This window comes from Xiphophorus couchianus, chromosome 16 (genome assembly GCF_001444195.1).
Source record: "Xiphophorus couchianus chromosome 16, X_couchianus-1.0, whole genome shotgun sequence".
NCBI lineage: Eukaryota > Metazoa > Chordata > Actinopteri > Cyprinodontiformes > Poeciliidae > Xiphophorus > Xiphophorus couchianus.
Window position 1 is genome coordinate 10,684,933 of NC_040243.1, and position 27,990 is coordinate 10,712,922.

The following is a 27,990-nucleotide window of genomic DNA, read 5'->3' on the forward strand; positions in this document are numbered from 1 at the left end:
GGCAAGACAGGTAAAGGATTGAGTGAGCACTTTTGCTACAGATATCCTCTTATGCAGAAAATGTGAATTACCTCCATGGAAGTGAAGCAGACACACTTTCTCTCACTCACATAAAGCACTCTTTGTACAAGATGCTTATTCCATGAATTATGACACAGCTGGAATCTTGAATTCAAGGGAAGGAACAACCAAAAACTTAATAAGGAAAACATGATACAAGTTATGATGTGGCTTGGACAAATAGCATCAGAAATGAGTAAACAAATATTCCAAAAAGATGGTCATAGCCGTTGTTTGTGAGCATTAAGTTTGTCAGTTAAAAACATCTTTACAACATGCTTTCATTTTTATGTGTCCACCACTCCTAGTTGGGGTTTTTTTTGTATTGAAATTATTGTTTTTGTCTTCAAGCTACCGCTCTCAGATGTTGTTTTATTCAGGCCCCTCACTGGACATCATTTTATGAACTCAAATAAAAGCTGAAGGTTTTTTCTTTTACTACCTTTGCTTTGGGTTTTATGTACACCTTTGCTTTGGGTGTACATTGTTGTCTGGGTATGGTCTCCAAACATAACATCATTAGTTTTCAACAACTTTCAGCTTTATTCTCTGTTGCCTTGACCTTGCTCTTTTTTCTATTTCTTTTTTTGCTTCCGTATTTCTACATTTCAGTCATGGCAATTAATATAACTACCCTGAGCTATACTCCTAAATATAACTGAGAAGTAAATTTGTAAAAAAAAAAGAAACATGCCCTTTAAGGTCCTTAAAATATTGTAATAGTTATAACATTTCTTACAAAACAACAGAAAAACACAGCAAGCCAATTTTGGGAAAGTTCTATTTAACTACATTATTCAGTGCTTGGTGTAACGATAACTGTAGAGGTGGAATGCAACTTTGATTTTTCTGCACCCTTTCAGTCGACTTCCTCTCAGGTTTCTTTTATTGATTCAATCCTAAAGCATGATATATAGATCATGGCTGCATATGAAGAATTAATGCTCCCCAGAGATACAAAGGCTTTCTTGTGTGCAAAATTGTAGGCTGATGCAACTTACTCCACTTACAGAGCTGATGACTTGGGCATCGAGCTGTCCTATAAAGCTGAAGCTGATTTTTGATAGTGTTTATTCTTGCAATTTAGAGTAAAAAGACACATTTTTTTTGTTTGCTTTTTTACTAGTTTGAGCGGTTTTGTTTTTCATCTGTTTCGAAGCATTTTGGTAATTTATTTTTTATGTATTGTAAAGAAGTAATCCAATCCTAGTCACCTTTTCTATTTTCATATCAGCTAGGTTAGTGATTTTCTCTAAGAATCGTTCTCTAGGAAGCGTTCTCTAAGAAGCGTTGACGCTGCTCATGGCTTTTAAGGGTGTTCCCATAATGAAATTGACAGGCCGCCTGCGATGTCTCATAGTGAGAAAGATTAGATACAGACTATTCTCCTTTTGCTATTGAACAGGGCCTTTGATTGTTCACACGCTTTCTATAATTCAGTCTTGTTTCTCATGTTCAGCTTGCAATATTAAGGGCTCTTCACAGCTGCCAGGAAATAATGGGTGAGAGAACATTGCAATCACACTATATCGAAATGTGCATTTCCAATTTAAAGGAGTGCACACTCTTTTACATGTTGCTTCCTTTTTAAAGTCAAAAGCATCTTTGTGATTTTTGTAACCAAATGATTGCCACTTTTTGCCTCATAAACATGTTCTATTAAATGCCTTTCTTCTGGAACCTGATTCTAAGTCGTTTACCTTTGTTGACTTTATAATTCTGCAATTAAATTTTATAGCAAATATTGTATGTATCATCCAAAAATAACAAAAGGAATGAAGTGATACTGTTGAGCCGTGGATTTAAAACTGGTATTCTAGGCAAAGCAGCTGCTGAGTCTCAGTTACAGCCGTGTCCAGTATGGAGAATCTTCCTTATGACCCGCTTTTCTGAGTGGGAAAAAAGAGCTATAATCCATTTTTAAAGGGAGACAGGGCAGTCCAGATTAGGGAAATGTGGACCACCCCCAGCAACTCGCTGATGGATTCCATTTTTCACAGTCAGGCAGAAGGCGTGTGGATAAGATCCGAGGCGTTCTGGCAGGAACTGTGAGGGATGATGAACATAGGGGTGGGGAGTGAGAGCAGGTTACTGGCAATCGCAACACTCTACCCTTTGGGACTGCTTGAGTAGAGGCAGGGCCTGTATCTGTGCAGCATCTCCACATCAGTACTCATTCTGTGGACCTACTTAGAAATCATTCTTGGCATCTCTCAGCAAAACTTAATCAGGGTTATGATGTTTCTGCAGTGTTGAGGAGACAGATAAACTATCTTCCTTGAGATACGGTTTCATAGTGAAGGACTGAACTGTCTCGGCTAAGTTTATCTAATGAGTTAAAGAAATGAAAAGTTATGGTGAAAAAATGCAAAGAAAGAACTTTAAGTTTCTGCTCACTGATGATGGGTTGCAGAATTTAACATCTGTTCAGAATAACTTTAAACCATCAATTTTATGTAAAGTTTAGAACTCAAAGCGAAACACTTTGATGTTTATTTTCTTTATGTCTTTGAAGACATTTTCTTTGAAGAAAAGAAATCCTTTACAGTTTAACATTTAACCTAACTGAATGATTAATAACAAGCCTTGTACGCACACTTTTTTTAACACTTAAAACCTTGCTCTTTTCTTCAAGTTTTTGTTTATAATAGTTAAAGTTCTCAGAGATATCTCTTATATAAATAGCCATTCAATTGTGAAGTTTACAGTGATTTAAAGGGAAGGTCTACCAACGCTTTTCTATGTAATATCATGGACACATCAAATCCCTTAAACTGCTTAATTATTAAGACAATAGTAAAGGTTTATTTGAGTCAGATTTTTGTGAAGTTAATTTTAACAAAAGTCTTGCTAAACATAATAGAGATGAAATTAAAGTAATCTGGAATAAATTCATATATGGCCTTACAAAGATCAATGCCAGCACAAATTCTGAATTTTAATACTGAATTGAACAAATACCTGCTCTCTGGCAGCCATCAGCTGCTCTTGACACTTTACTGCACACATGATTCTTTGTTAAAATAAGTGAATGTGTGACAGACGGCTGTTGAGAACGTGTTATGAGCTGGACATGGGACATGGTGGTCACAGCGAGTGTTCCAGCTAGAAGGACATTTGAAAAATTTTATAAAATTAGCAGAAAATACTGTTCTTAATCAACCTGTTCTAAAAATTCTCAAGGATCTGAAAATTTTTGCTATTATGAAATCCAAGAAATATGTCTCAGTGTAGCAAACTGCTAACTTATTTTACTAAGCACAAACACTGGTTAAGATAGAATTTTGAAAAGAATTTATGTTATTCACAGGTAATAGAAAGCATTCAAAAGGGAACATAAAAATATGCCGTATTTGTCATCAGAACAAAGCAGGAAAGAAACATGATGGGTGTTCGAAAATAGCAGATGCGAATTGCAGACAAAGGAGGGCACCTGGATATAGAAAAATGGAGGAAGAATACTCAACTGTAATCTAGCAGAGCTGAGTTTAGACTGAATCATATACCTCAACTTGATGGCCACCAGTGCACAACTCCTCTTTGTCTAATTAGAGGTTTAATTAGAGATGTATTGATCAGAGATTTTGTGGCTGACTTCCGATTCCTGATTGTTTTTAAACATCTGATCTGTTGATATGGATTTGATCTGATTCTGGCTTCTCTAAAAATAAAACAATTTACATTGAAAAGTTGAATGTTTTCTACTTTGTGGGGAAAATTACTGTTTTCACATAATGTATAACAAACAAAAACAGGACCAGATTACATAGTTGTTCTCTGAATTATTGGAAATCTACATTTACAATGGAATTTCCCAGGTTATTGGGCAAAAACACCCACAGTTAAAACCTAACTGTGCAGTAAAACAAGATTTTAATATCACTTCAAAACAAGACAAAATAAAGGCAGAGGAGACTATTTAAATTGTTTATTAACATAACAACCACAGCTAGCAAAACAGGAGTCATGTATTCTCTCTATAGTGAGTAGACACTTACCTTAAGATCTCCAAAAGACTGCCAGCATTTCCAAATCCAGCATGTACCAGCATCGATAGAAATGGACTCTTACAAAACATAAAACAGAGCGGTGTCAACATTCTTCAGTAGGAAATGCAGTTTCTGTTCTTGAGGCTTTGTTTGGACATGTGCTTAAAATATCTCACTTGTACTGAAAATACATAGCTGAGCATTATTCCCTTAGTAACAGCTCCCACAACAAAGGGTGTTGTTGTTAAAGCAACTTCTTCGAGATTGGATGTGAGGTGCCTACTGACTGACAGAAAAAACATTTTTAGTTTCTGATTGGCAATCATGTCAACTGTACCTTTGTTCCGTGTCGGCCACCATTCAGTTTCTCGTTGCATCTCTAGAACTGATGCATCTTTGTGGTGCAACAGACAGAATGAAGACTTGAAATTTATAGTGCAGATGTGCCTTTGTGTTGGCAGTAAAGACACACATTTGGCCACAACAGATGCGTTTCCTGATGTCCCTCACATTTTAGGGAAAACTGGCATAATTGCAGGAAGCATAAGACTTTAAGCTGCCTCTGTGCATTTTCCTATTGTAACCAAAGGGGAACTCTGATGTCCTGTTTATGACACATTTTGTCATTAATGTTGAGGGAAAATGGCTGTTAAGACAAACATTATTTTTTTTATGTTGCATAGAAAGGATTGTATGCAACATATGTGGGAATAAGTATCCCTAGATTTATTTTAGGATTTTCCTCCCTATCACTTGTTCAGAGTCCTCAGGTCTTCAATCTGTCAGTGAATTAAAAGAGCAGTAACTCAGTTCCTTTGTATTCATTCAAAAAGAAATGCAAAATCTTTTTGCTCTTTTTAGTTATGCTTCTTGTGAATCTCCTCCTGTAATCAAAGACTTGTGCAATAACATGTCTTCAAAGAATTATTAGTTTTATATTCTGATATTATTTACTCCAGTAAAACACAGTTAGGAAGATATGTTATGTATGTAAGCTCTTTTATCTCCTATGTTGTATTTTTATCTGTTTGTATTCTGATTTTGTTGTTGATCTAATTTATTTTTGCTTGAGATGCTGTTGTGTTAGTGTGATTAAAATCTTTCCTCTGATTTTACATTCTTCTCCTTCGTCTCTCTTGTCTCCAGTGTAATGACCGTTTCACAAACACTTTTTTAAAATGTATTTATTTTTGTGCTTGTTTAGGTTGAAGGAGCTCAAAGCAATGTGGAAGCTGGACTTAAACAGCACCTAGAAAGGCTGGATGAGATCTTTGCCACCAAGATTGAGTATCTCCAGGCTCTGCGCTTTCTGCAGCTAATGGTCAACAACATTATCCGCGAGCTGACGGCTCTGCCAGACATCAGCAAGTCCAAGATTGACTTGGCAGCCATTGCAGACCAGACTGCTTTCATTGAGTATTACAGGTAGGTGGAGCTTTAGCAGCTCCACTGACTTGATGGAGATGATTTTATTTTATGTGCATGCAGATGGGGCAAACATGCTGCTTCGAATGGAGCAGTAGTAGAGATACAACTCAGACACAGAGCAGATGGGATTTTATTGATCTCTCCTGAGAAATTCAACCCGGAAAAGCTATTTGTCCTGATTGCTAAATAAATGGAAGCTGAAATTGAGCTCATTTTCCATCTTGCAGTTGAGTTCTTACACATATTCCCTCTCCAGATAATTATGCATGGCAGAGTGCCTATTTGGTCATAAATGATCTTCATATCCGAAAATGGTTAAATCAATGCTAGTGTGTAAGTTCCTTGATGCCAGAAATTGTAAATCAGTAAATATATCTATATATCTCTATCTATCTATCTATCTATCTATCTATCTATCTATCTATCTATCTATCTATCTATCTATCTATCTATCTATCTATCTATCTATCTATCTATCTATCTATCTATCTATCTGTCTGTCTGTCTGTCTGTCTGTCTGTCTGTCTGTCTATAGATATATAGATATATCTAGATATACACTGTATATATATATATATATATATATATATATATATATATATATAATACTGTATATACATATACTGTATATAGTCCTGTAGTTACAGGAATACAGAGTACTATCTCAAATTCCAAGCAAAGCACAACCATCCACAAACACACATTGTACTATTAGTACTAAAGCCTCCCAATATCAATTTCATACACCACCCAGCATGACTCCACATGGTGTGTACTGTTTCTACCAACACCGGATTTTCCTTTGGACCACAGTTATCTGACACTGATCCCCTGGGTCTTGATTGGATTCTATGTGGCTATTGAACAGCCTGCAGCAGAGTTTTATTGAACAGAAAATGTTACAGCAATCCAGTGCTACTTGGAAAAAAAATGACACTATTCTGCTTTTCCAGCATTATAGTTTTCTCTACTCTCTCTTTGAATTCATTTACGTCTAGGTGCTTCAGCAGTTCTGCTTTCACAAACAAAGTAAAAGTCCACTGCCTCCATTCATTTACGGTCTTCTGTGAGTGAAGTAATGGTTTATTGAGTCAAGAGTACCTCTGCACTTCTTTGTGAGCAGGAGGGAATCATATTTGCTACTAATTATATAGCACAGAATGAATGGTCTAGTAAATGGTGAGTTTGTAGTGTCTTGAAAATTTGCCTGTTTCAATCACGTTGTGGACATACCTCGAATGTATCATGCTGTTGAGCCACTGAGTGCTGAGACTTACTCATAGGAACTTGCTTGGCTGGCCCCAGACCACATATATGCACACTCACACTTCAAGACGAAGCTCAGTGTCAGCCATTCTTGTGAAGGACATTTTGAGTGGAAAATGAAAAATTAATGTCCATGGATTGGCTGTGTTGAATTATTAAGCCCAACAAGATGGAAATTACCTGCTACAGACAGGCTTTAAATAGGAGACAAGGGTGCTGGTAGAAGAGGCATACAGACATCTCACACCTCATTCGTGAACAAATGTCGGGCCGGCACGTGCTGATTGTACTTATGCATATCGAATGTTGTTTGTATGCAAAAGGTAACAGTGAAGCTTTTTCTTGATGCAGCACTCTTCCATTTTGCAGATGGCTGACTTATCTCCTGTTGCTGATCCTTGACCTGGTCATCTGCTTGGTCATGTGCTTGGGAATAGCAAAACAGTCTCAGTGTCTGCTGATCACGTAGGTACCATGAATACGAACGTAAAGGAATCTGCCTCTTCTCTCAGTATAAGACTCCATTTTCTGTGTGTTTGTTGTTCTGATTGCAAGATCACAGTAAGGATGGGCTCCAGCCAGACTCACTGGTACCATAAAAAATGACCCCGTCCATTAACAGAACACAAGATAGCATTAGATCTTCAAATAGCTCTTATTCATCTCCTGAGTGGCATCTCCTTCATCTGCAAATACAATTACAGCAGCCTTAATCTACCAAACTCTTAGTCAAAGCAGCTGATTGGAAATAGCTTCAAATTAAAAAACTAAAGGAAATCGACAGAGACGATGCAGTAACTTGGTTCTTTAAATTTGCGGCAGTGATTCAAACCAGCAATGATGTCTGACAGGCAAATCCACATTTCAGGCTCCCTATCCCATTTGCCCAATTTAGTGCAACCTACGTGTCAGTATTACCAGATGATGCTCAGGATCGCTACTCACATCCCTCTCTAATGGGCCCCCACTAATGCCTATTGATCGGCTGAGAAGGATAAGACTGCTCCCTTAACTAATTATTAAGTGCTCTCAGGCTGCTTTATTGGTGCTTTCAAGAGGGTCCGAAGAGTGAGTCAGTGCAGCGGAGCCCTTCTCTGCCTTTTTATATCCATCACAGAGCCATTTTTTCCTCCTTTTACACCGCTTATCTAGCCCACACTCAGAGCCCTTTTCCCAAGCTTCATGCCAGCAGTCACTTTAAAAATCTTGATAATAGTTGGAAGATTTTGTGCAATAGTATCTTTTTGCAACTCTTCAACATTAAAGCCCTGTCAGTTGTCAGTCCTTTAAGGCTAAATAAAACTAGACCACCCTCCATCTCTCCAATACTTAATGGCGGTTGGAAGCCAGCAGATTCCGACTGGAGCCTGTGAAACTATTACTGGAGTTTAATTAAGTAGAAAGTTACCACAGTTTCTTGTTGACTTTAATCTATAATGCACCACAGCATTGTGGGTTATGCTTATAAGCAGATAAGAGCAAATCTTCAGTCAATAGACAAGAGGAAAAAGCACATTTATGTTTTGAAATTGGGGTAGATTCCTATTGAGAGAAAGTATTTTGTAGATTTTTGTGAAAATCTTTCTATAATGCCTGTATCTGCCTTTAACACTGTCAGTCTCCATAATGCTCTTATTTTCTCTAGGATCATTGGTTTTGTGATACTATCCTTGGTTCTAAGCTGGGCTGCACTAGGAAGTGGCACCGCAACAGCTGTGGTGAGTAAAATAGGCGCATCTGCTATAAAACAGCTTAAAAAAATGTTTCCCATTATAGGCTTTTTATTTATTTTCTTATATTTGTCTCATGCAGTTCCTCCTAAGAGGGTATCTGCCACTAAACTTCTGGACCAACTAACAAACATGTTGATTTCTCTAAAGGAGTCTGTGTAGTTTATATTAAGCTCTTTACTAAGGTCAGCCACGCAGTTAAGCTTCAAGCTGATTACGCATCCCAGATCCAAGAGTCTTTAACCTCGGTGCAAACAAAGGAGCTTTCTAGCTTTAATTGCGGCTTCTGCTTTCTTTAAAATCTCTTTCTGTAAGATCTCGTTCTTAAAGAAAGAGATCTTCAAGAAAGGTTGTTTTTCTCCCGCTTTTTTTAAAGTTCCTTATTTTTGACAGCTTGTTCTATCTTAGCAGCTCTTCTCCATGTGTTCAGCGTATCTAGGTTTTATGTGGTTAATGGTGCTCGTTTTAGGAACACTGTTGGGGTTTTAGAAGATAACCCTATGCTTCCAGCCTTCCCCCATCCCTCATGTCCACGACAGACAAACCTCACATCTGTGTGTTGTCCCTAAGGATTTGACATCTTGTCAGAGTTTCAAGGGAGACAAAAGGAAGAGACCGTATAAAAGTTTCAAACCAAAGTTGAAGGCAGACCTGTGAAGACACTACTGCTGCAGTAATCAATTCGGCTTATAGATAAAGGCATAGATTCATTCCTATAGATCTTGCTGGGACATTAGTTCTTTATTCCTAGAAATGTCTATCAGGTGACGGAAGGCTGACTTTGTCATTGTCTTTATGCGTAAAGTCCAGGTCTGGGTCGATCACTACAGCAAGATTTCAGGCCTGATCATTCATTTCTAGCTATAATAACTGAGGCTGTGTGCTGACTCTTCATCATTCCAAGAATAATAACTTCTTGTTTAATGAAGGATTGTTTTTAGGGCTACAAAACAAAAATGTTTACCTTCCCTAAAGTTGTCTGTTATTTGACAGAATTCGAAGATGATATTTCTTAGGGACTCTTGTGTTTTATGGTGAGAAGTTTTTGAAGCCTGGCCAGTGTCTGGAGTACATATTGATTTCATTTCAGGGTGCAAGGTCAAAATATGTTTTTGGAGTGTGTGAAAAGTCTACAACATATCATCTTTGATCCAAAATTACTTTTTAAATATTCTATGATGCGCAGTAGATGTGTTCTACCTAAAACATTACTTCCTTTTTTCAGGCAAAAGTGCTTTGGCCACGTTTGATGTGACTTCGACCTTCTATCAGGAAGTTATAAATACATGTCATTTTGAGGTCCGACCCCTTAATGATTAAGTTTAAAGCGGATCAAGTTCAAAGTTCTTAGAAGGAGCTCATGTGTAAAATATCAAGATAGTGGATTTAAACCAAAATGGCTGATATCCTGTTTTGATTAGGAGTTTTTTTCTGCACTGCAGAAATATGGATGTATATACAAATTGTAAAACTGCTTAGTGGAACTGCAGCTTAGGGGGCTCTGTGGAGCATTTTTCCTTCTTTTTTTTGCAACCCTTAATACTCATAGATTTTCACCACCCTTAATGCCTGTGTAATGTTTGTTGAGTCTTTGCCGGTCTTCCAATTTCCAAGAAGGCAATTCGTTTAGCAAAAATCTAAAACAAACAAACCAAAACCATGGAAGAATAAACGTTTCTCAATAGAACTGCTGAGGGGTTATTATTCCACATAGATAGAAGCTGGAAACATCTAGTTTGGCTTTTGGTGATTCTCATCCGCTGACCCAGATACCGGTAATTTTTTTAAATGTCTCTGCAATAAAACCTCCGAGATGTCAAACTCAGATTATATAGAATACTTGCGTAGCGTTTGTTTGTGTTGAGTTCTTTCATCCATCTCATTGTGGAATAACAGATGAATTGGGGTAAATTTACCAAACAATTATCCTCATCAGTTAGCCAACCTTCTGGCATTTTTCCATATACAATATTCATATGCATCACACAAGTCCTAATGTTGTTTTTTTTGGATAGCAATATCAACTTACGTGTAAAATATCATGTTCTCCAATGTAGGACAGTATGCAAAACAAGCAAATAAACTTGTTGCACCTGCACATCATTAGTTAAAAAAAAACATGTGTTTTTTTCCAGATGAGGCATGATGATGGTGGTGTCCTAGAAAATCCTCAGATTTATACATATTTGATGAGAAGCAGCATAAACAAAACGTCCCTACAAGTATAATGAGACAGAGATGGAGAGCAACATGCAGGCAGTCCTGGGTTGAAAACTGTCATGTGATTGGGACAAGCGTGTGCTTCACGCAGGAGTTTGCATGTTTGACCGTCTTTCTTGGATTCAGGACTTTGAAACAAATGACTGTGAAATGCACATGTATTTACAACAGTGTCTTTTAGTGTCTCATTGTGCTAAGTTACACTCAGGTTACACAGTGGTGATCAGCGTTTAAGGTCTTTGGTTCGGCAAAGCATAGGTTTGTGGTACTCTGACACTGATTTCTCTTTCAAAGACTAAGACTATTTGTGTCAGAGTAATACTAATGAGCCAGTAGCTACAGAGCTGTACATTTATAATGAGCCTGCTGAGTCATTTGTTACATATGGGTCTTCTGTAGTTTTGTACCATAAACACTATAAGATTCTCACAATACGATAACCTTCACTAAAAATACCACAGTATTCCTGTAAAACCAGAATGTATAGCATGATCTAATTAGTTGAATTTAAAACAGAGACGTAGCAAATTAATCATGCTGCTTAAAAATAACATAACATTAATTATTACAGTTAGAACCTTTAGTCTATGACATTTATGTAAAGTTGCCTTGATGTTGATACAAAGTAAATGAAATGCTCAACTTATCACCCACAAAATTTAATGTTAATTTTCAAGTAAATTTAACTATTACATATTAAACACAGTTGGCATTCAGCTTTATGGAAATTGAGGCTATTACGAGTGAATTCATTATGCCATCTGCATGACCGGCTGATTCATAAACATGCGGCTCCTATCTTGACCATTATAAAGTAGTTAAGAAAATTTTGTCTTGATAAATGTAATGAGTGGTGCTCCGTGTTTTGTATAAATAGAAACGCATCCAAACTGCTCGAGTTGTTTCTTAATACGAGGGAAAGGGTGAGGAACCTGTTTGCAGTGTGCAGTAATGAGTAATTATTTTTTTTAGCAGTTTTAAAATTGTAACTTCTAAAATTCTCAGTATAGTTTATTGAAGGTTGCCAAACCTTAAACTGAGTCTAAGTTTAAGTATTTGAAGTTAAGCTTAACAAGGCTATAAACTCATGACCTATCAAAGAGAAAACGTTTGCATACGATGTAAAGAATTACATAATTAAAACATTTACAAAGTTAGTATGGTAGTTTTATTTATTTTTTAAACCTATCAGGTAGATGTTAATAAGAACATCTATTTACAGGCATATTATGAGGTAGTATAGCACTCATGATAGAACATAAAATGTGTGAAATTTTTAGTGCCAAGGAGATTGAAAGAGAAAGAAAATAAACATTTTAAATGTAATAAAAACAAACTTTGGAATAGTCGGTGATGTAATATTTAATATATACAATAATGCAACAGACAGAGGACACTGCCACTACAAACCTCAGGTTAGATTTCTAGATAAGTTACTACAGAGATAGATTAAGGTAAGAAGAGAACTTGCTTTGTAATACTCCAAATCCCAAAGTGAACCTGAAGTTGCCCCACTGAGCCACTAATCCTGCTTCGTAGTACAGTCACGAAGCCGTTTATGTCGTTCCCGCATCTGTGAACGGCATAAACAGTGGAAGGAAGAGGGATGAAAATTGTAGATATAAAATAACATTCCTCTCAACAGTTTTCTAATAAAAGTAGACATTTTTGCATGTTGCAATCAACAAGTGTAGTGACTTGCTAAAATGATGCTAGTACAAATTTCATTTACTTGTCATGGATATCAAGCTGAGAATTTTCTACCACAATTTTGCTATGAAGTGATCAAAAGACTGATTCATATACTCACAGGCAAGGTGAACAGAAAGTACACACCCATTAACTTCTGGGGGATTTTGGAGTATACTTAATTCTGTTGCATTTTTTTTGTTGTTTGTTTCTTCCTTTCTCTTTTGTGTTTTTTGCATTTCAGGTTAACATTTAAGAATTTACTGAAGTTCTAATACTGAAGAATTACTGAAGACTTAATTCTTCCTATAGATCCTAGAAATATTTAAGAGTATACTTTGTTTTTACTAGTACTATACATAGTATTGCCAATTTGATGGGCTTGTTTTTGATTAATCATTACTAGTTAGAGACTAAATGAGAAAATAATAAAGTAAATAAAAAGTCTACTCTAAAATGCTAAAAACAGTCAGATTTTATTTACATTTATCTTACAAGCCAAAGTAAAAATGATTTTGTTCCATTATTTCGAGCCATTAAGTTTGACCTCACATTATTCTTTTACTTATTTTGTTGGTTTACATTTTGTTTTCACCTCTTTTTCTCTTTAACTCTCACTCTCTCTTTATATATATATCTGTGTGTCTTTGTGTTGCATCACTTGTTGGTAGAATCAAAGCAAGTCTGCTCCCTGTCATGTCCTTTTGAGCCTACTTCACAGTGACAAGTTGGAAAAAGACACCTCTTGATGGTGACTGACATTTACAACAGTGGACATATTTGAAATAGATGGGTGTTTGATCTGGAATGATAACAGGTTCCTGGTTGCCTTTGAGCTTTATTGGTGTCAATTGAGGTCCAGCTTTAAAATATGGGTGTGGTGGAGGGGGTTCTAGATACCATATAGGAAACCATCCTGTCTCAAGTGAATAAAGAGAAAAATGCCGTTGGTCTGTGTGTGCACATTAGTGATTCTGCATTGATGAATCAGAGACAGTTGGAAAACTTAAGAACTTTTCTTTCATGATTAGCAAGGTGTGGCTCTTTTCTGTAGGGTCAGCAATTCCTAGAGCCTATTCTGGCACACTGACGGTTTTTATCATTTCTAGAAATGTATGCCTCTATATATGTTGAGAGATCTGGGTTAAAATAGTGTACTGCAAACTGATGCACTATGACAAACCACTTTAAAGGGGAGAAAATCCTGAAAACCAAGATATTTCTCTTGCAGAGACATTATCTGTAACTTCCCCATCTGAATGAAGTTTTATTCTGTTGCTACACATAAATTTGGGTTTGCATGTTATGCAATTTGTAATGCATTTACTTCAGTCTTGCATGGCGGTAATGTGCTATTGTTTTCTCCCAGGGCACAAGCGACTTCTGTGTGTCTCCAAATAAATTCATTGTTAACCAAACCAAGGATTTCCTCACTGCAGGTGATTTATCTTGCACAGACACCAGCTCTTGTCTCTGAACATTAAGGCATGATACTAACCTTCCTGTCTCACCTTGCAGATGTTGCACACTATTATTTGTTCTGCAGTCCGAATCTGCAAAACCCCTTCCAGCAGGTATTGACCAAATGTCATGGCTGTCTTCTTATCCGGGTAGTCATTCGCAATAAATCACACACTAGTAAATAGATTACGGTTTTAAAAGGTGTGCGTTTTCTTGTTAGATGTAGCTAATTCATTGCAAACCCCTACTTGTGAAAAAAAAGGAAAAAGAAGCACGGGTCACAGAAGATTGATTATTGGTGCATTACTTATTTTAGTTTTCAAGTTTCAATAGAATTTGTGTGTTTATTTTCCTGTGTATGACCCACACTTCTGGTGCTTTTATCTGTTTGGGTTTACAGTTAAGCCCAAAAGTAATCGAGGATGGAGTGCATACATTGCACAATACAGGGATTTTCAGTTAGCTGACATTTTTGTCTTAAAAACCCTTTATTTAATTTGTCTTTTGTAATATTTTCATTTCTCAAAAGACTAAATTTTAGGTATATCAGTACAAGTTATAATCGTAAAAATAAATAGCCTTCAACCCTTCAATATATCTCTGTTTAAACAATTCTCTATATAATCAATTTTGTTTCACAAACAAAATCTAATGAAATAACATTTTTAACCTATTTTCATAATATGAAATACATTTTTGAAATAACATTTTTATGGTGTTCTAATGTGTTAATGCAGCGGTTATTGAGTGTTTGAAGTGCATTTGCTTATCACTTTCTCTTAAATGACTTTTTAATGAAACATTTGTATTCCTTTCATGTCCCTAAAAAAGGTAACTGTCTGTGTTTGAAATGCCGATCCACTAACATCCTCCTTCCAAATAATAACAGCAGAAATGCCACAGCTTCTGAGCATTCAGATTAAAGCTGGTTCAATATTGCAGGTTTGTAACTGAACTGCTATTCAGAAGCTGATCATTTTCAAGGCAAACCAGACTGAGTCATAAAGCCTTGTCAAATAAACACTAACCCATTTTTACGTGTCCAAGGCTAACATGAGGGAGGATTATAATAACTATTTTAGAAAATTTTCAATGACAGATGGTGTGGTCTCAAGTGGCTCTACATTCATGAGACATACTATACGTCTCTCTGAGAGGATAAACCCGTGACCTATAATTATTTAAAAATCCTGGATGTTTAGCTGTCATCATGGCACCCATTTCTGCAGCAAAGTGATGCCTGCTTTGTCTGAAGAGATAATCCCTAATCTGATGGCCCAGTTGATATAAATATTGCTGTTTTGTTTATGTTTAAGATTATTAGTGCGGAAAAGGGGAGATGATAGTGGGAAAGATAATTGATGTGGTAGGATAATGTAGGCCTATCTATTTAAGGTCTTCTTTAAGCCTTTGTTAGCACCAAATTTGTTTACACGCTAAATCTGCATAAACACTGCTCTACTTAATAAGATCCTCTTTGTTTGTTCTTGATATTTGCCTATGTGGTATAAGGACTGATTGTGCTTTTTTTTTTTTTTTTTTTTACAGTCACTTACAATCTGCCAGCGCTCTCTGACCACAATGCAAATCCAGATCCAGGGCCTGCTGCAGTTCTCCAAGCCCATTTTCCCCACAGCTCAGGTATAAGCGGTGGCCCCAACAGCCAGCTGTGGAAGGTTGCATATCATTGTCTCCCCTTGTGCACCTTTTTCTTTTTACAGAGAGACCTTTTAGGGATCCAGAGGCTGTTAAACTCCACAGAGTTCAATGTTCACCAGTTAACAGCCTTGCTTGACTGCCGCGGGATACATAAGGTAAGGTCAGAGTCTTTTATTTTCCCTTTACAACAATCTTACAACGTTCTGCAGTGTGTGGTGTGTAACATGGTGGTGTGTTGAATGCGCCCGATTTCAGAACCGGGCCACGAACATTGTCTTGGCCCGGTTATTGCATCCTGTGGGGTTTTCCCTGACTGGGAGCGAGAACGCAGCCTGTTGAATGTGACAGGTAGCCAATCAGAAAGCGCAGTGACGTAAGAATGGAGGGGAATCCCAAACAGTTGACATGGTGCAACTGAGAGTCCGGTGGACATCGGAGGAAATGTAGAAAGGTTTATTACTATATGTAGAGATCATTTTTATATACAGTACAGACCAAAAGTTTGGACACACCTTCTAATTCAATGGGTTTTCTTTATTTTCATGACTATTCATAAGGCAAGAAATCCCACTTATTAACCTGACAGAGCACACCTATGAAGTGAAAACCATTCCAGGTGACTACCTCTTGAAGCTCATCAAGAAAATGCAGAGTGTGTGCAAAGCAGTAATCACAGCAAAAGGTTGCTACTTTGAAGAAACTAGAATATAAGGGGTATTTTCAGTTGTTTTACACTTTTTTGTTTAGTGCATATTTCCACATGTGTTATTCATAGTTTTGATGATTCATTGTAGATTCATTGTGAATCTACAATGTCAATAGTCATGAAAATAAAGGAAACTCATTGAATTAAAAGGTGTGTCCAAACTTTTGGTCTGTACTGTATATAAAAATGATCTCTACATATAGTAATAAACCTTTCCACATTTCCTCCGATGTCCACCGGACTCTCAGTTGCGCCATGTCAACTGTTTGGGTTTCCCATCCATTCTTACGTCACTGCGCTTTCTGATTGGCTACCTGTCACATTCAATGTGACATGTATTATATTATATGTTTATTCAATTAAAAATGTTAACTACGAAAAAACATAACTCACCTCCAAATCATAGTGCAGCAAATAGAGCAGCTGCTCCTGCCGGCTTTTATCAAACGCCTTTTCTTTTTGTTACGTTTTTTATCGCTTAAAATGAGTCCACAAACTATCGCTACTGATTCTACATAGTCATCCGTGTTTGAGTATTCTAAATTCACATATGGTATGTTGGGGGTTTTACTGAATTTTCTTCTGGAATTGGGATGTTCGTGAGTAGAATCAGTTTGTGTGTGGTGTGTTGGTCCTTCCATGTGGCTGGACAAACGAACCAATCGAACCTGTTGTACTTTTATCGGCTCCTGTCGTGTGTGGTCACAGAGGTTTGGAAAATCGTCTGACAATCCTTAAATCGTGCCGTATGAACCAGACCTAAAACTCACAAGCTTCACTCCTCTCATCTCGTCTCGACCACTGTCCTAACGCTCTCTGACTCTGGTCGCTATGATAACATTTACATATCCTTTCAAAATAAGATACAGATGTGCCACAAAAACGAACATTTTACTTTCGTGAAAATTTTAACTCACGGTAACGACAAATGGGAGCCCTGACTTCTCGAACGTCCGATGGCTCTGTGGAAAGCACACCAAACCTTTCCCATAGCAGTCAACGCCCTGCTTACTTCCTTTTTTGCTATTTGTCCACTGACCATCTGGACGTACTTCCTTGAAACTCCCCTGTCTCCTCGCTCAGCTCTCACCCTGACTTCTTCTCAAATTATAACACAGTCTGGGTACAGCATGTTACTTTGCTTCACACTGAAGTGCATTATCACTTCAGTTACAATTCTATATACTGTATGATCATCATAAGTCATTAATCATTTCTCTGTTTTAATTCAAACATAACTTCTTATAATAATCATCTAAGTTTGATTCTATTCACCATTTATTCATCAGGTCATTCATTTCTCAATCTGCTTTTCATTACATCAACTCTTTGTATAATCATCAGTAAATCAAAGTACAAAAATCCTCATTTCATAATCATTAATAAATCAAAATACAAAAATGCATTTCTTATAATCAATCAGTAATCAAAATGCAAGAATATATATATATTTTAATCATCAGTAAATCAAAATGCAAGATCCCTTATGTCTCTCAGGCCTTTATGATCTGTTTTCTGCGTATACCTGGAAAGATCTCACCACTCTATTCCAGTTTTCACGACACAATCCATTTATCATTCTGCTTGAATTTCTCCATTTGAATCCTTTTTTTTTTTTTTTGCATATTCAGCACTCACAAAATGAGAAAATGTATCCCCCTTGCATGGTTGCATGAACTGGAAGTCCATTCATACGCCGCAGCATGCATTCTGTAATCATACCACTTTAGCTTACCCAAACAGTATCTCTCCTTCTGACTGCCAAGTGATTTTTATTTTTTATTTTTTTGTTACTTTTTCACACTGGTGTTGACTGGAATGATAGCGATGATATAACTGTACTGCAGGTGCATGCATGGTGTGTGACTAACAGATAGAACTGTGCTCATTATCGGTCTGTTTGCCTGGTGATCATTTCGGCTGATTCAGCGGTTCTGCAAGACATTGTTTTGACTGGAGAATCATCTTAATGGACTATTGAGGACAGAGGAAGGTTTTCATCACAACTTGGCTCAAAATAATCTTTAAAAATCTGTGGGAGATCTGTCTTTTATACTTCCCCAGTGACTTTCCAAAACCAGGGTCATGTGTTTTATTTTTGGCAAAGTTTCCTGAAATTATTCAGTATTTACATGTAAAATGGTTGTGCTCAAAATATATGATTAGTTGTTTTGTAACAACTAATCATATATTTAGTTGCAGGAATGTGCAGTCAGAAGCATGATTTCAGTCTGGTTGGTTTTATCTTAATTAAATGTACATTGACAGCAAAGTAGCATAATAAAAAAAAAACAGTTTATATCCTAAAATGTTGTTCCATTAGTGACAAACTATATCTAAAAAAAGGTTTGCGAATTCTGCAGCCCTAACAGCATATGCCAGACATTAAAGCAAGATTTTATTTTTCTCAGAACTTGCTTGGCAGATTTAACAAGCACATCTAAGCAGCAACGCATCCTTAACATGCATATCATCAGAATTAGTCTTGAGATTCATATCTCGACAACTGTCTCTGCAGTGGAAGACTGGAATTGCTTATTGTCCATCAACAAAACAACACACAGCCTTCTGCATTCAAAAGCCTTGTTTCAACATTGTTCAGGAACTTCACTAGTTGCAAATGCGTTTAAGCTGCTTTACAAATAAAAAAGTAAGAACGCAACAGGATTCATATCAAATCAAGGGCCAGTTGTGTTAAGGAAAAGCATGCAAAGACAGTCTTCCTTGCTCAGACTGGTATCTGTGAGGGTAAAATGTGCACTGAAGGTTTGCTTGCCTGATGAAAAGCTATACAATTTATTAATACAAGTAAAAATAGCTTTTAGAACATTGAAAGATACAATGTTGTGTTTTTTTCTTCTGAAGACTAAAAATTGACTCTTTCAGGACTACCTGGATGCCCTCATGGGTGTGTGCTATGATGGTGTGGAGGGGCTCCTCTATCTTTCTTTGTTTTCTCTTCTGGCTGCCTGCGCACTCTCTGCCATGCTGTGTGTAATTTTCCGACTGTGGACATTAATGGGCAGCAGGTCAGCACTGAGTGAACCCCCCTACCTCATTGCGTACTGGCCAGTGTGTACTTTTGCAAAATGTTCACCCTCTGTTTTGTCTGTCTGTACTTCTGTCTCGTTGTATGGTTCTTTAACTCGCATCCAGGGAGAAGGAGTACAACGACATCGATGAGGAAGACCCGTTCAACCCACAGGCGCGCCGGCTGTCGTTTAACCCCAGAAGGTCCAACACGCACAGTTTCTGTAGCTACATCAGCAGCCTTGGCAGCCAGGCCAGCCTTCATCCACCTCCTCAGTCTCAGTCTAATTCTACCATACAACCTCCAGAATATATGTAAGCTCAGCAGCGGATTACTGTGTTTTTGAATCTGCATATTTAGTCTCTTAGATTTTTCGTCTCTTTGCTTAACAGGAATCAGTCCATGCTGTTCGGAGGAACCCCTCGATATGAAAACGTTCCAGTCATAGGGGGAGGATCTCCGCCTCCTTCGGTTCGTTGGCCTTATGAGGCTTTAGTGACTGTAGTCTGATAATGATATGCAACAGCATGCAGAAAGTTATGTAGAATGTTATAATGCCAGTACAATGCACACAACCTCACAGAGTCGGAATATACTCAAGGAACTTCTGTTCCAATTTAAGTGACTGAAGAGTGACATCTGATGGCCATATGTAGAAGTGCATCTCATCTGTGGATATTTCTTCTTGTTTGCTATTAATATGTTTTTATTTTTTATTACAAGATGCTAATTCATTCTCTAGTTAATACTAAACATTTGCTCATGTGTGAGCTGGTTAAGCACCATATGTTTTGCTTTGGTTTAGTAAAGCCCACTTAATTGTAGCATAGTGTGTGTTTTGTTTCCAGAGTTTAGTGATAAATAATAGATAAAAGATGGAAGACAGATAAATCCACAGTCCGCATCTCGGCTCTGTGATGTTTTCTTCCTGCTAAGATTTCTTGCTTCTGTGGCTTGAGCAGCTTTCGCAGCACACCAAAGACTAAAAACACCTTTTGTGTGGGTGAAGGCAAGCAAGATTCCGAATCAGTGTCTAAAATGTTGCTATGCGAGGCACATTTTTATCAGTTAGAGATATCTCTGCTTTCTGTCTGCTCATAACAGAGAAGTTGGAAGCTTTAATAAAACACATGCTAAATAAAAACTTGAGTTTGCCTACGTTTGTAGTTGTGGTTTGGAATTTCTTTTTCTCTTTGGTTTTACTGTATCAGCTTTTCTGCATTTTGCTTTTTTTATTTTTCATGCAAGCAGTTTGTCAGTGGCATGTCTAACAGCTCTGTGAAAAACAATTTTCTTTTTTACTCCTCAACTCAGACTTTGATAACTGTAAGTTTCTATTGATGTTCATTCTCTTCATTTTCATTCATCTTCATTCCATATTTTTAACACACACCTTAGACTCCTTAGATATTGTAACTTTGACCCAGCGATACTCAGTTACCCCAACTCTGACCTTCTAGCACTGTCCGACTGTTGCATGTGAGTGTAACTCTACCTTTTGCTTATGCTCTATGTGTTCTTTTTTACCTGCTTTTTACAACATTTTGTTTTTCTATCTCCACATTATGCGAGTTTAAGACTGAAAAACAAGGAAGAACTGAAAATAATTTCCCAAATTGACTCTACATTACATAATTTATACACCTGTGATAACCAAGCGGCATCAACAGCATTTTAAAGCTAATTTCATATGTGTCTCTTACTTGCAGTATTCGCCCAGTATGAGGACCACATACCTGTCCATGACTGATGCCCAAATCAGACACTTAAGGACTGACTTCCAGGTGTAAGCTGCTGCCTGCTGAATCCTTCTCCGTCCATCAGTCAGAGCAACAGAGTTCCTGCTGAGAAAGCTGTCTTCATGACATAATCCTATTTACGGGAACAAAAGACTCTTGTCCGATCTCAAGCATGAAAGCAGGCCATATGAGACAGTTACTTCAGTAAGACGTCAGTGCAGTGTTTGAAGATGCCTGAATGCAGTTTTGAAAAGAGATGGCCTCAAAGACATCTGTTTCTTTTATGGAAATCCTTAAACTGAAATCGAGACATTTCTGTCAGTCAAATTAAATTTGAACTGCAATAATGCAGCCATGTTTTTTTTTTTTTTTTTAAGTGTCATGTGAAAACCTTTGACAATCATGACTCGGTACTTTGATGGTGAATGAGAAGAAGAATTGGTTCCATTAAGATCTTTGATCAACACCAAATGTGTTTGACAATAGTGGGACAATCTTTTGACATTTCTGTGACCTATGGTGCAACATGAAACATAGCATCACCTTTTCTAAATATTACTTGCATATGTAATGAAAACTTTATCACAGCTTGTAATTTTGCTTAGAAGAGCCAAATATGCCTTTTATCAATAAGTCTAACTGACATACCACAGGTGTTTTATGCAACATATGAGGATGTAGATGCATGTGTGAAATAAAATTGACATTTAAGACTTTAGTTATTTTGATCTTTTTCAATTTTGTCACAAGTGAGAAAAAATAATTGCATCACTACAAATAAATGGTTTTTGTGGCTTGTATAAATGTAATTTACTAAAAGTAAAACATTTTTTAAAATATATTTCTGTAAATTTTAGTGTTTGTTGTTTTATGTTGTTTTAATGCTGACTAATGTTTCAAGCTACAGAAAAAAAGCAGATTTTAAGTCTGATTAGATTAGCCTACAGTTGTAGGAATGTTAGTTTTAAAAGAATTCAGTGTGACATGATGCATTGAATATATGCTGAAGACAAAACTATTCATACACCTTGAAGATTTAGATTATTTTCAGTCCGCCAAAAAGTTTTGCTTGTAAAAGGGAATAAGATGAGTGATTACAAATCATTGTGAAAATGGTATCTGCTTTTCATACAAAACTATATTTGTATTTACAGCTTAAGAGAAAAGGATACATTAAATTATTTATACACTTCTCAATAATTTATAAAAAAAAAAACTCTTCAAAAAACATTCTTGCCCTTATAAAAGAAGAACCGTCTTCAGCAGCAACAGTGTAGTGTAGTCATTTATCACTTTAGTTCCTCACTTTTTTTTGGAGGGATTAGCTTACTCTTCTTTGCACCACTAGATCATTAAGGTTCGAGATCATTTGTTTCTGCTCACCTCTTTCAGGATCCATCAAACAGTTATCCAGGTCCAACGTCTACAAAGCAAGTCCACATGTAACCCTCATGAATATTTTTAAAAGTTAATAAGATGTGTTTGTACTGATCTGGTATGTTTTGTTTTCTCCAAACATTGCTTTGTTCACCGTGATCAACCATCTCTTCATTGGTCCTAAAGACATAGATTCAGGAGCCTACTAAAACTCAAACCCCTGGTTACATGGAGGTGCTTACACCTCCTGATTATCAGTTAATCAATATTTAATACACTATTTGCTGAATCAACAGCAAATAGTGCTAATTTTCTATTTCAATAATGTAGACTTAGAAACAGTGAAGCTTTTCTCAGCGACTAGTCACGGTAATGAAAAGGATTTTTCCTGTAATCATGTTCTTTTTTTAGACAAAAGATAGCCAGAAACAACAGAAAAATGTGGTAAAATCAGAAGTTCCAGAATTTATACCACGGTTGAATACAGATTTGCAGCTCTGAACACTTTAAAGCACTTTGTAATTATACCTTGATGATGGCATCGTTTTGAACACGATACCGTACTGGAATCAGGATACCACTGATGGGTAATTTTTTTGTGCAAAGATGATTACTCTTAATGGCAGTAAAACAAACAAACAAAAAAAAAACTAGTGCATTTGTTTGCAAAATATGTATTTTCATATGAACCTTTTCACATTTTGTCACAAACCTAAAATCACAAACTTATTCTCTCGACAGGATAACTACTAGTCATTTTCTCCACAACTTGCTGTAGAGTCATTAAGAAAACTTAGTAAGTTAATAAATAAATAAATAAATAAAAATTAAAGAAGGAGCTCTCCAGGGTGCTAACCATCAATCAGTAGGGGGTGCTGCAGTTTGAAATATAACACTGTAGTTGTTCTTAGCTTTATGAAAACTGATGCCATCATATGGCTGCTGTTATATTCCATGTAAGAAATTATCTTTGCATAAGATTAAGTGATACCTAAAGATTTTAAACTTCAATCCCGAAGCGAAGTCATACCTCGGACGCCTAGTCCCTCCTCGCCTGCCGTAGGAAACGAGACAAAAATCGTGCGGACATGGCGTAAGCAGCTAGGCTGCTAGCCATTTGAGGCTGCTTATTACTATAACAAAATGCTCTACAACAAGTCGCATTTTGTGTGTCGATAAGGGAGGATGTGGCTAAATAATGGGAAACGTCTTTGGGAGAAAGAGCCGATCCTCTCGTGTAACGGAGCAAGACAAAGCCATTTTGGTAAGCTGAGCAGGGAGCTTCTTAAGATGAGCACAAGGCTACTCTCGTCGGACAAAATTAAACAAAATTATCCGTGCTTTATTAAATGGAATACCGCTTGCTGCATTATATCCACGACATATCTTTCTGAGTTTGTGCTTACTTGTATTTTACATTTTGCAGCAACTGAAGCAGCAGAGAGATAAACTGAAGCAGTATCAAAAAAGAATCACCTTGCAGCTGGAGAAGGAGAGACGTCTGGCTAAGCAGCTGTTAAAAGATGGCAAGAAAGAGTAAGCAGACTTCGAGATGCAAATGACAGCAGTTTGTAGCAGATCCCAACCAGTGGCATCACTTGCTGTGTTCCCTCTATTTCTGCTGTTTATAGCTGAACATTTTGTGTCTTAACGTGTTGCAGAAAAGCACTGCTCCTGCTTAAGAAGAAACGCTACCAGGATCAGCTACTAGAGAAAACCGAGAGTCAGATTTCAAACCTAGAACTTATGGTGAGTTTAATTTCTTTCTTGTTTAAAAATATATAAACATCGGTCTGATTAAGCTGAGGTGAAGTCCCCTGATGCATCCATGAGAAATATGAATCAACTGTAGAAATCCGATCTGCTGATTCTTGAGTTAGCCTGTTCCTAAAGTACTTTTCTTTAGTTTTGCATGAAAACAAAATTTCTACAATAAAATAATAATTCAGTCTAACCAAAAGCTACACAGATATCCCACTCTATCGACAGTCAAACAGGATTTTATCCTCACTTTAAAACAAAGACAAAATCATTATCAAGGCCACAGTTTACACTGTGTTTTGCATTTTATTTAACTTTTACACAAGTAGTGTATTTGATGCAGTCAGCATTACTAGGTGTAGACTTCATTTTCTGTCTGTACTTCCTTGAGTGAATTTCAGAATCCAGCATGATCTGTGACAGATAATCAAATTCTTCAAAATAGACCAACTTTGCTGTAGTATTTAGCTTTTAGGTATTTTAAGTTTCACACTCTAAATTAGCAGCCTAAATTTAGTTCTTCTTCAGACTTTGTTTTAAACATGCCAGTGATATTGAAAAATAGCTACGTTTTCTTCTGTTAACGACTTATTAGAATGTGAAATCATGCTCAAAATGATCAGATTCTGTCCCCTCTATGTGCAGTGTTAAGTTAATTGTTAAATCTTAACAGTTGACTTAAATGTGACCAAACAACCCAATTCACCAGTTTTGAATTGACCGTTTTGTTTTGTTGGTGTGCTTATCATTTATTCTGCAACTACATTTTTAAAAATATATTATTTGTCAACAGGTTCAAGACATTGAGTTCATGCAAATCGAGGTGAAAGTCGTCGAGGGGCTTAAAATTGGCAATGAATGCCTGAAAAATATGCACGAGGTACATATTTAGTTGTTTTTTTCCCTTCTGTACTGTTTAGAAATGTACCTTTGCACATTTGTTGCATTCATGCACCCTTATGCTTTCTGTACATCAGTGTACACTGTAACTGTGTCAGAGTTACATCTGATAGGAATGCTTTCTATAATGTGATCCCTGCAAAAAAAAAAAAGGTCTGAGCAGCGCAGAAAGCTTTTGGATCGTGGTACAACAACATAGCTGATGCACATGGCTTTAAGATTAAAGGATTAAAGAAAAGCCTCAGTGACATCACTCTGAATGTTGCACATGCTTAGATACTTAGACCTTGCTTAGGGGATTCATAAGTATGACAGAATGTGAAAAAAAACTAACATTTTAGTCTGAAATTTAAAACTAAATTCAATGTGTTTTTTTGTTGTTGTTTTTTTTTTTCCACAGATCATGTCAATAGAAGATGTGGAAAAAATCCTAGATGAGACCCAAGAATCAATTGAGTATCAAAAGGTATTTCTGAGTAACCTATATGCAATTGATTCCACTTCCTGTATATTTTTATTTGTTTACTGCTTTTAAATTACCTATTTTTTTTTTTACTTCAAATAGTGCAGATAGTCTGTGATTAAGTGCGGATATGCGTCAACAAGTCTACGTTTTGCATTTGCAGCACATAGATGAAATGCTGGCTGGAGCCATGACACACGAGGATGAAGAAGCAGTTTTAGCAGAATTAGAAGCTATCACTCAGGTGGGTTCCAAGATGGATGTTTAACTTTATATTTATTCTAAAAGTGTCTTATCAACCACACATCTCCCTGCGCTGCTCCAACTAAATCTATCCATAACGTCACTCCTGAGCTGTTGCTTGCGTCTTATGGAGAAGAGCTGATTCATATTAATTTACATATTTAATTTCAGATTTTTAATAGGTTTCCGAGGGCTTTTCAACAAGTCACAGCCTTGTAAGAATCTAATTACAAGTTGTAACCGAAACAATTGTGCTCATGAATTATGCAGATTTATAGGGATTAAAGTCTGTATTGTGTTATAATTGTTTTTAATGATACACTCTGTCAGACTGTGAAACATTACTATGTTTCATAATTGAGTGTTGACACTGGTTCAATAACTGCATTGATTCTTATTATAGAAATAAAACTCAAAAGATTTCAGGGAACTGAAAATAACTGTATTAAGGGTAGAGTTCATCTTACCGGAGAAGTGCAGCACATTTCCCTCATGTTTGGTCACCTAGAAATACCTTATCAGTGTTATTAAAAAACAAACTTAAATCCAACATACATCTTTGTTAGAGTAAAATGTCTGACAAAAATTGTATTTTATTTTATTGTGTATTTTTTGCTTTGAAATACACACACAAGTTCATGTACTGCCTAACTTCAATTATAAATCCAGTTAAATTCAGTTTCAAACAGCTGCATCAGAGGCTTCATCTAGGAAAGAAAAGCAACACTGAACACATAATTTTTCATTTTTAATAATGGCTATTTAAGCAGTAGCAGTTATTAATGCTGACTGAAACCTAAATTGTTGCTTAACATGTCTTGCACTTTGGATTTGCTTACATCTAGTACGTTAAAAACATCTACTGTCCAGAGCAAATTTTCCATCATTTTTCTTATACCAGATTTGGTTATAAATGTCTGGATTAAAACAAGATATTAGGAGATACAATCTGAGATGAGAGTTTATCTTTTGAAAGATGAGTCAAACTTCAGGAATTATTTGGCTTGAAAAAAAAAATCCCCAAAACCCTTTTATGTATGATTTACAATCTCACTGTCTCCAGTTGAAATAGTTTTACATCAGCTTCTGCAAAAAGGAGGGGAAAAAAATTGCTTAAATGTACACCTTTCAAGCTCAGCTACATTCTGCAGTGAACCATGGAAATAATAAAACAGGTTTTGTGGAAGAAGATGTTTTGGATGGATGAGCATAATATGGACCTTTTTGGCTTTACTTGAGGAATACCACACCAGTTTATTTTGTGTACTAATGGGTTCAAGATTCTTGAGGGTTGGTTCTTATGATAGCATTTTTAATGAAGCAGTTTTTTTATTTCAGCCTCAAGCTATCAATAAGTAGAATAAAGGTGCGCACAAGTGGGTGTTCATGAAGTCTGTAAATACCTTTTTTTTTTTTTTTTTTAGCTTGTGAACGAAACATTCCTTTAAACCTCCAGAAGGTTTTATTTTGCTTTGTTTTGTTTTTCTTCTTTTTATTCAGGGAGAAGATGTAGCACTGCCAGAGGTTCCTACTGATCTTGTACCAGAGATACCAGAAGTTGCTAAAGTTGAAACAGGTAGATGTTATCTTTTTATTCTGCTCATCAAAAATTTTTCCAAACATAATTTTGTTCTTATTTTTTTTTTTCTTTTTAGAGAGGAAAGAAGCAAGGAAGCAAGAGGACAGAGAGATGCTGGCAGCCTAAGACAATTTCTGGTTGATTCCCAGCACTGATCTGCAAATAAAGCCCCTTTAGTTTTGTAAGAAGGGGAGGATTTGTATCCAACATAGACTTTTCACACAGTTTACAGGAGCATAAAGTGAAATATTGCATTTCTGTCTGTTTAATTTGGAGTTGTTTCATAGTCATTGTGCTATTAAGGCATGTAGAAAAAATAGGATTTTAGATGTTTTAAAATGACCATGAAATAATAATAAAAGGTAAAACCGTTTTAGATAATAAACTAAGCTGTCAAAAAAATAACAGACTTTTTCTATCAAGTTGTAGAGCATGCATTTATCCAGAAGAGGGCATTATTTGCTTCCTTTTCTGTGGTAATACACTTTGACAATATACTACGTCCCCATTACAATGTCATTAGTGCAGTGAACGTGTTTATTGTCAAAAAATAAAAAGCTTCCTGAAAGTGGGAGTTACTTGGGAGAGGAATATGGTATGTACAGCCCTAGATTTGGGAAAGTGGGCATCAATTCATGTCAAGTTCAGAACAAATAGATCCCAGTGGTGTTTCGTAAAGCCTCTATGAC

The 27,990-nt window shown here is 36.5% G+C and overlaps 2 protein-coding genes across 2 annotated transcripts in view; both read left to right on the top strand.

Annotated features, from left to right (window-relative positions):
* LOC114160483 (protein tweety homolog 2-like) overlaps positions 1-21,696 on the top strand; it is a 32,539-nt gene extending 10,843 nt beyond the window's left edge. The window contains exons 4-14 of the mRNA XM_028043082.1: positions 5,254-5,474; positions 7,113-7,208; positions 8,389-8,461; positions 13,752-13,821; positions 13,901-13,956; positions 15,392-15,484; positions 15,565-15,657; positions 19,095-19,237; positions 19,365-19,553; positions 19,632-19,710; positions 20,949-21,696. Coding sequence (XP_027898883.1) covers positions 5,254-5,474; positions 7,113-7,208; positions 8,389-8,461; positions 13,752-13,821; positions 13,901-13,956; positions 15,392-15,484; positions 15,565-15,657; positions 19,095-19,237; positions 19,365-19,553; positions 19,632-19,710; positions 20,949-21,029 — 1,194 coding nt within the window. The 3' untranslated portion in view covers positions 21,030-21,696. The remainder of the gene's footprint in view (positions 1-5,253; positions 5,475-7,112; positions 7,209-8,388; positions 8,462-13,751; positions 13,822-13,900; positions 13,957-15,391; positions 15,485-15,564; positions 15,658-19,094; positions 19,238-19,364; positions 19,554-19,631; positions 19,711-20,948) is intronic.
* Positions 21,697-23,391: 1,695 nt separating this feature from the next.
* LOC114160097 (charged multivesicular body protein 6-like) lies at positions 23,392-27,884 on the top strand. The gene is made up of 8 exons (XM_028042526.1): positions 23,392-23,619; positions 23,782-23,891; positions 24,017-24,104; positions 24,910-24,996; positions 25,417-25,482; positions 25,643-25,723; positions 27,223-27,298; positions 27,378-27,884. The coding sequence occupies exons 1-8, from the start codon at positions 23,554-23,556 to the stop codon at positions 27,425-27,427; spliced, it is 624 nt and encodes a 207-aa protein (XP_027898327.1). The 5' UTR covers positions 23,392-23,553; the 3' UTR covers positions 27,428-27,884.
* Positions 27,885-27,990: the final 106 nt, after the last annotated feature.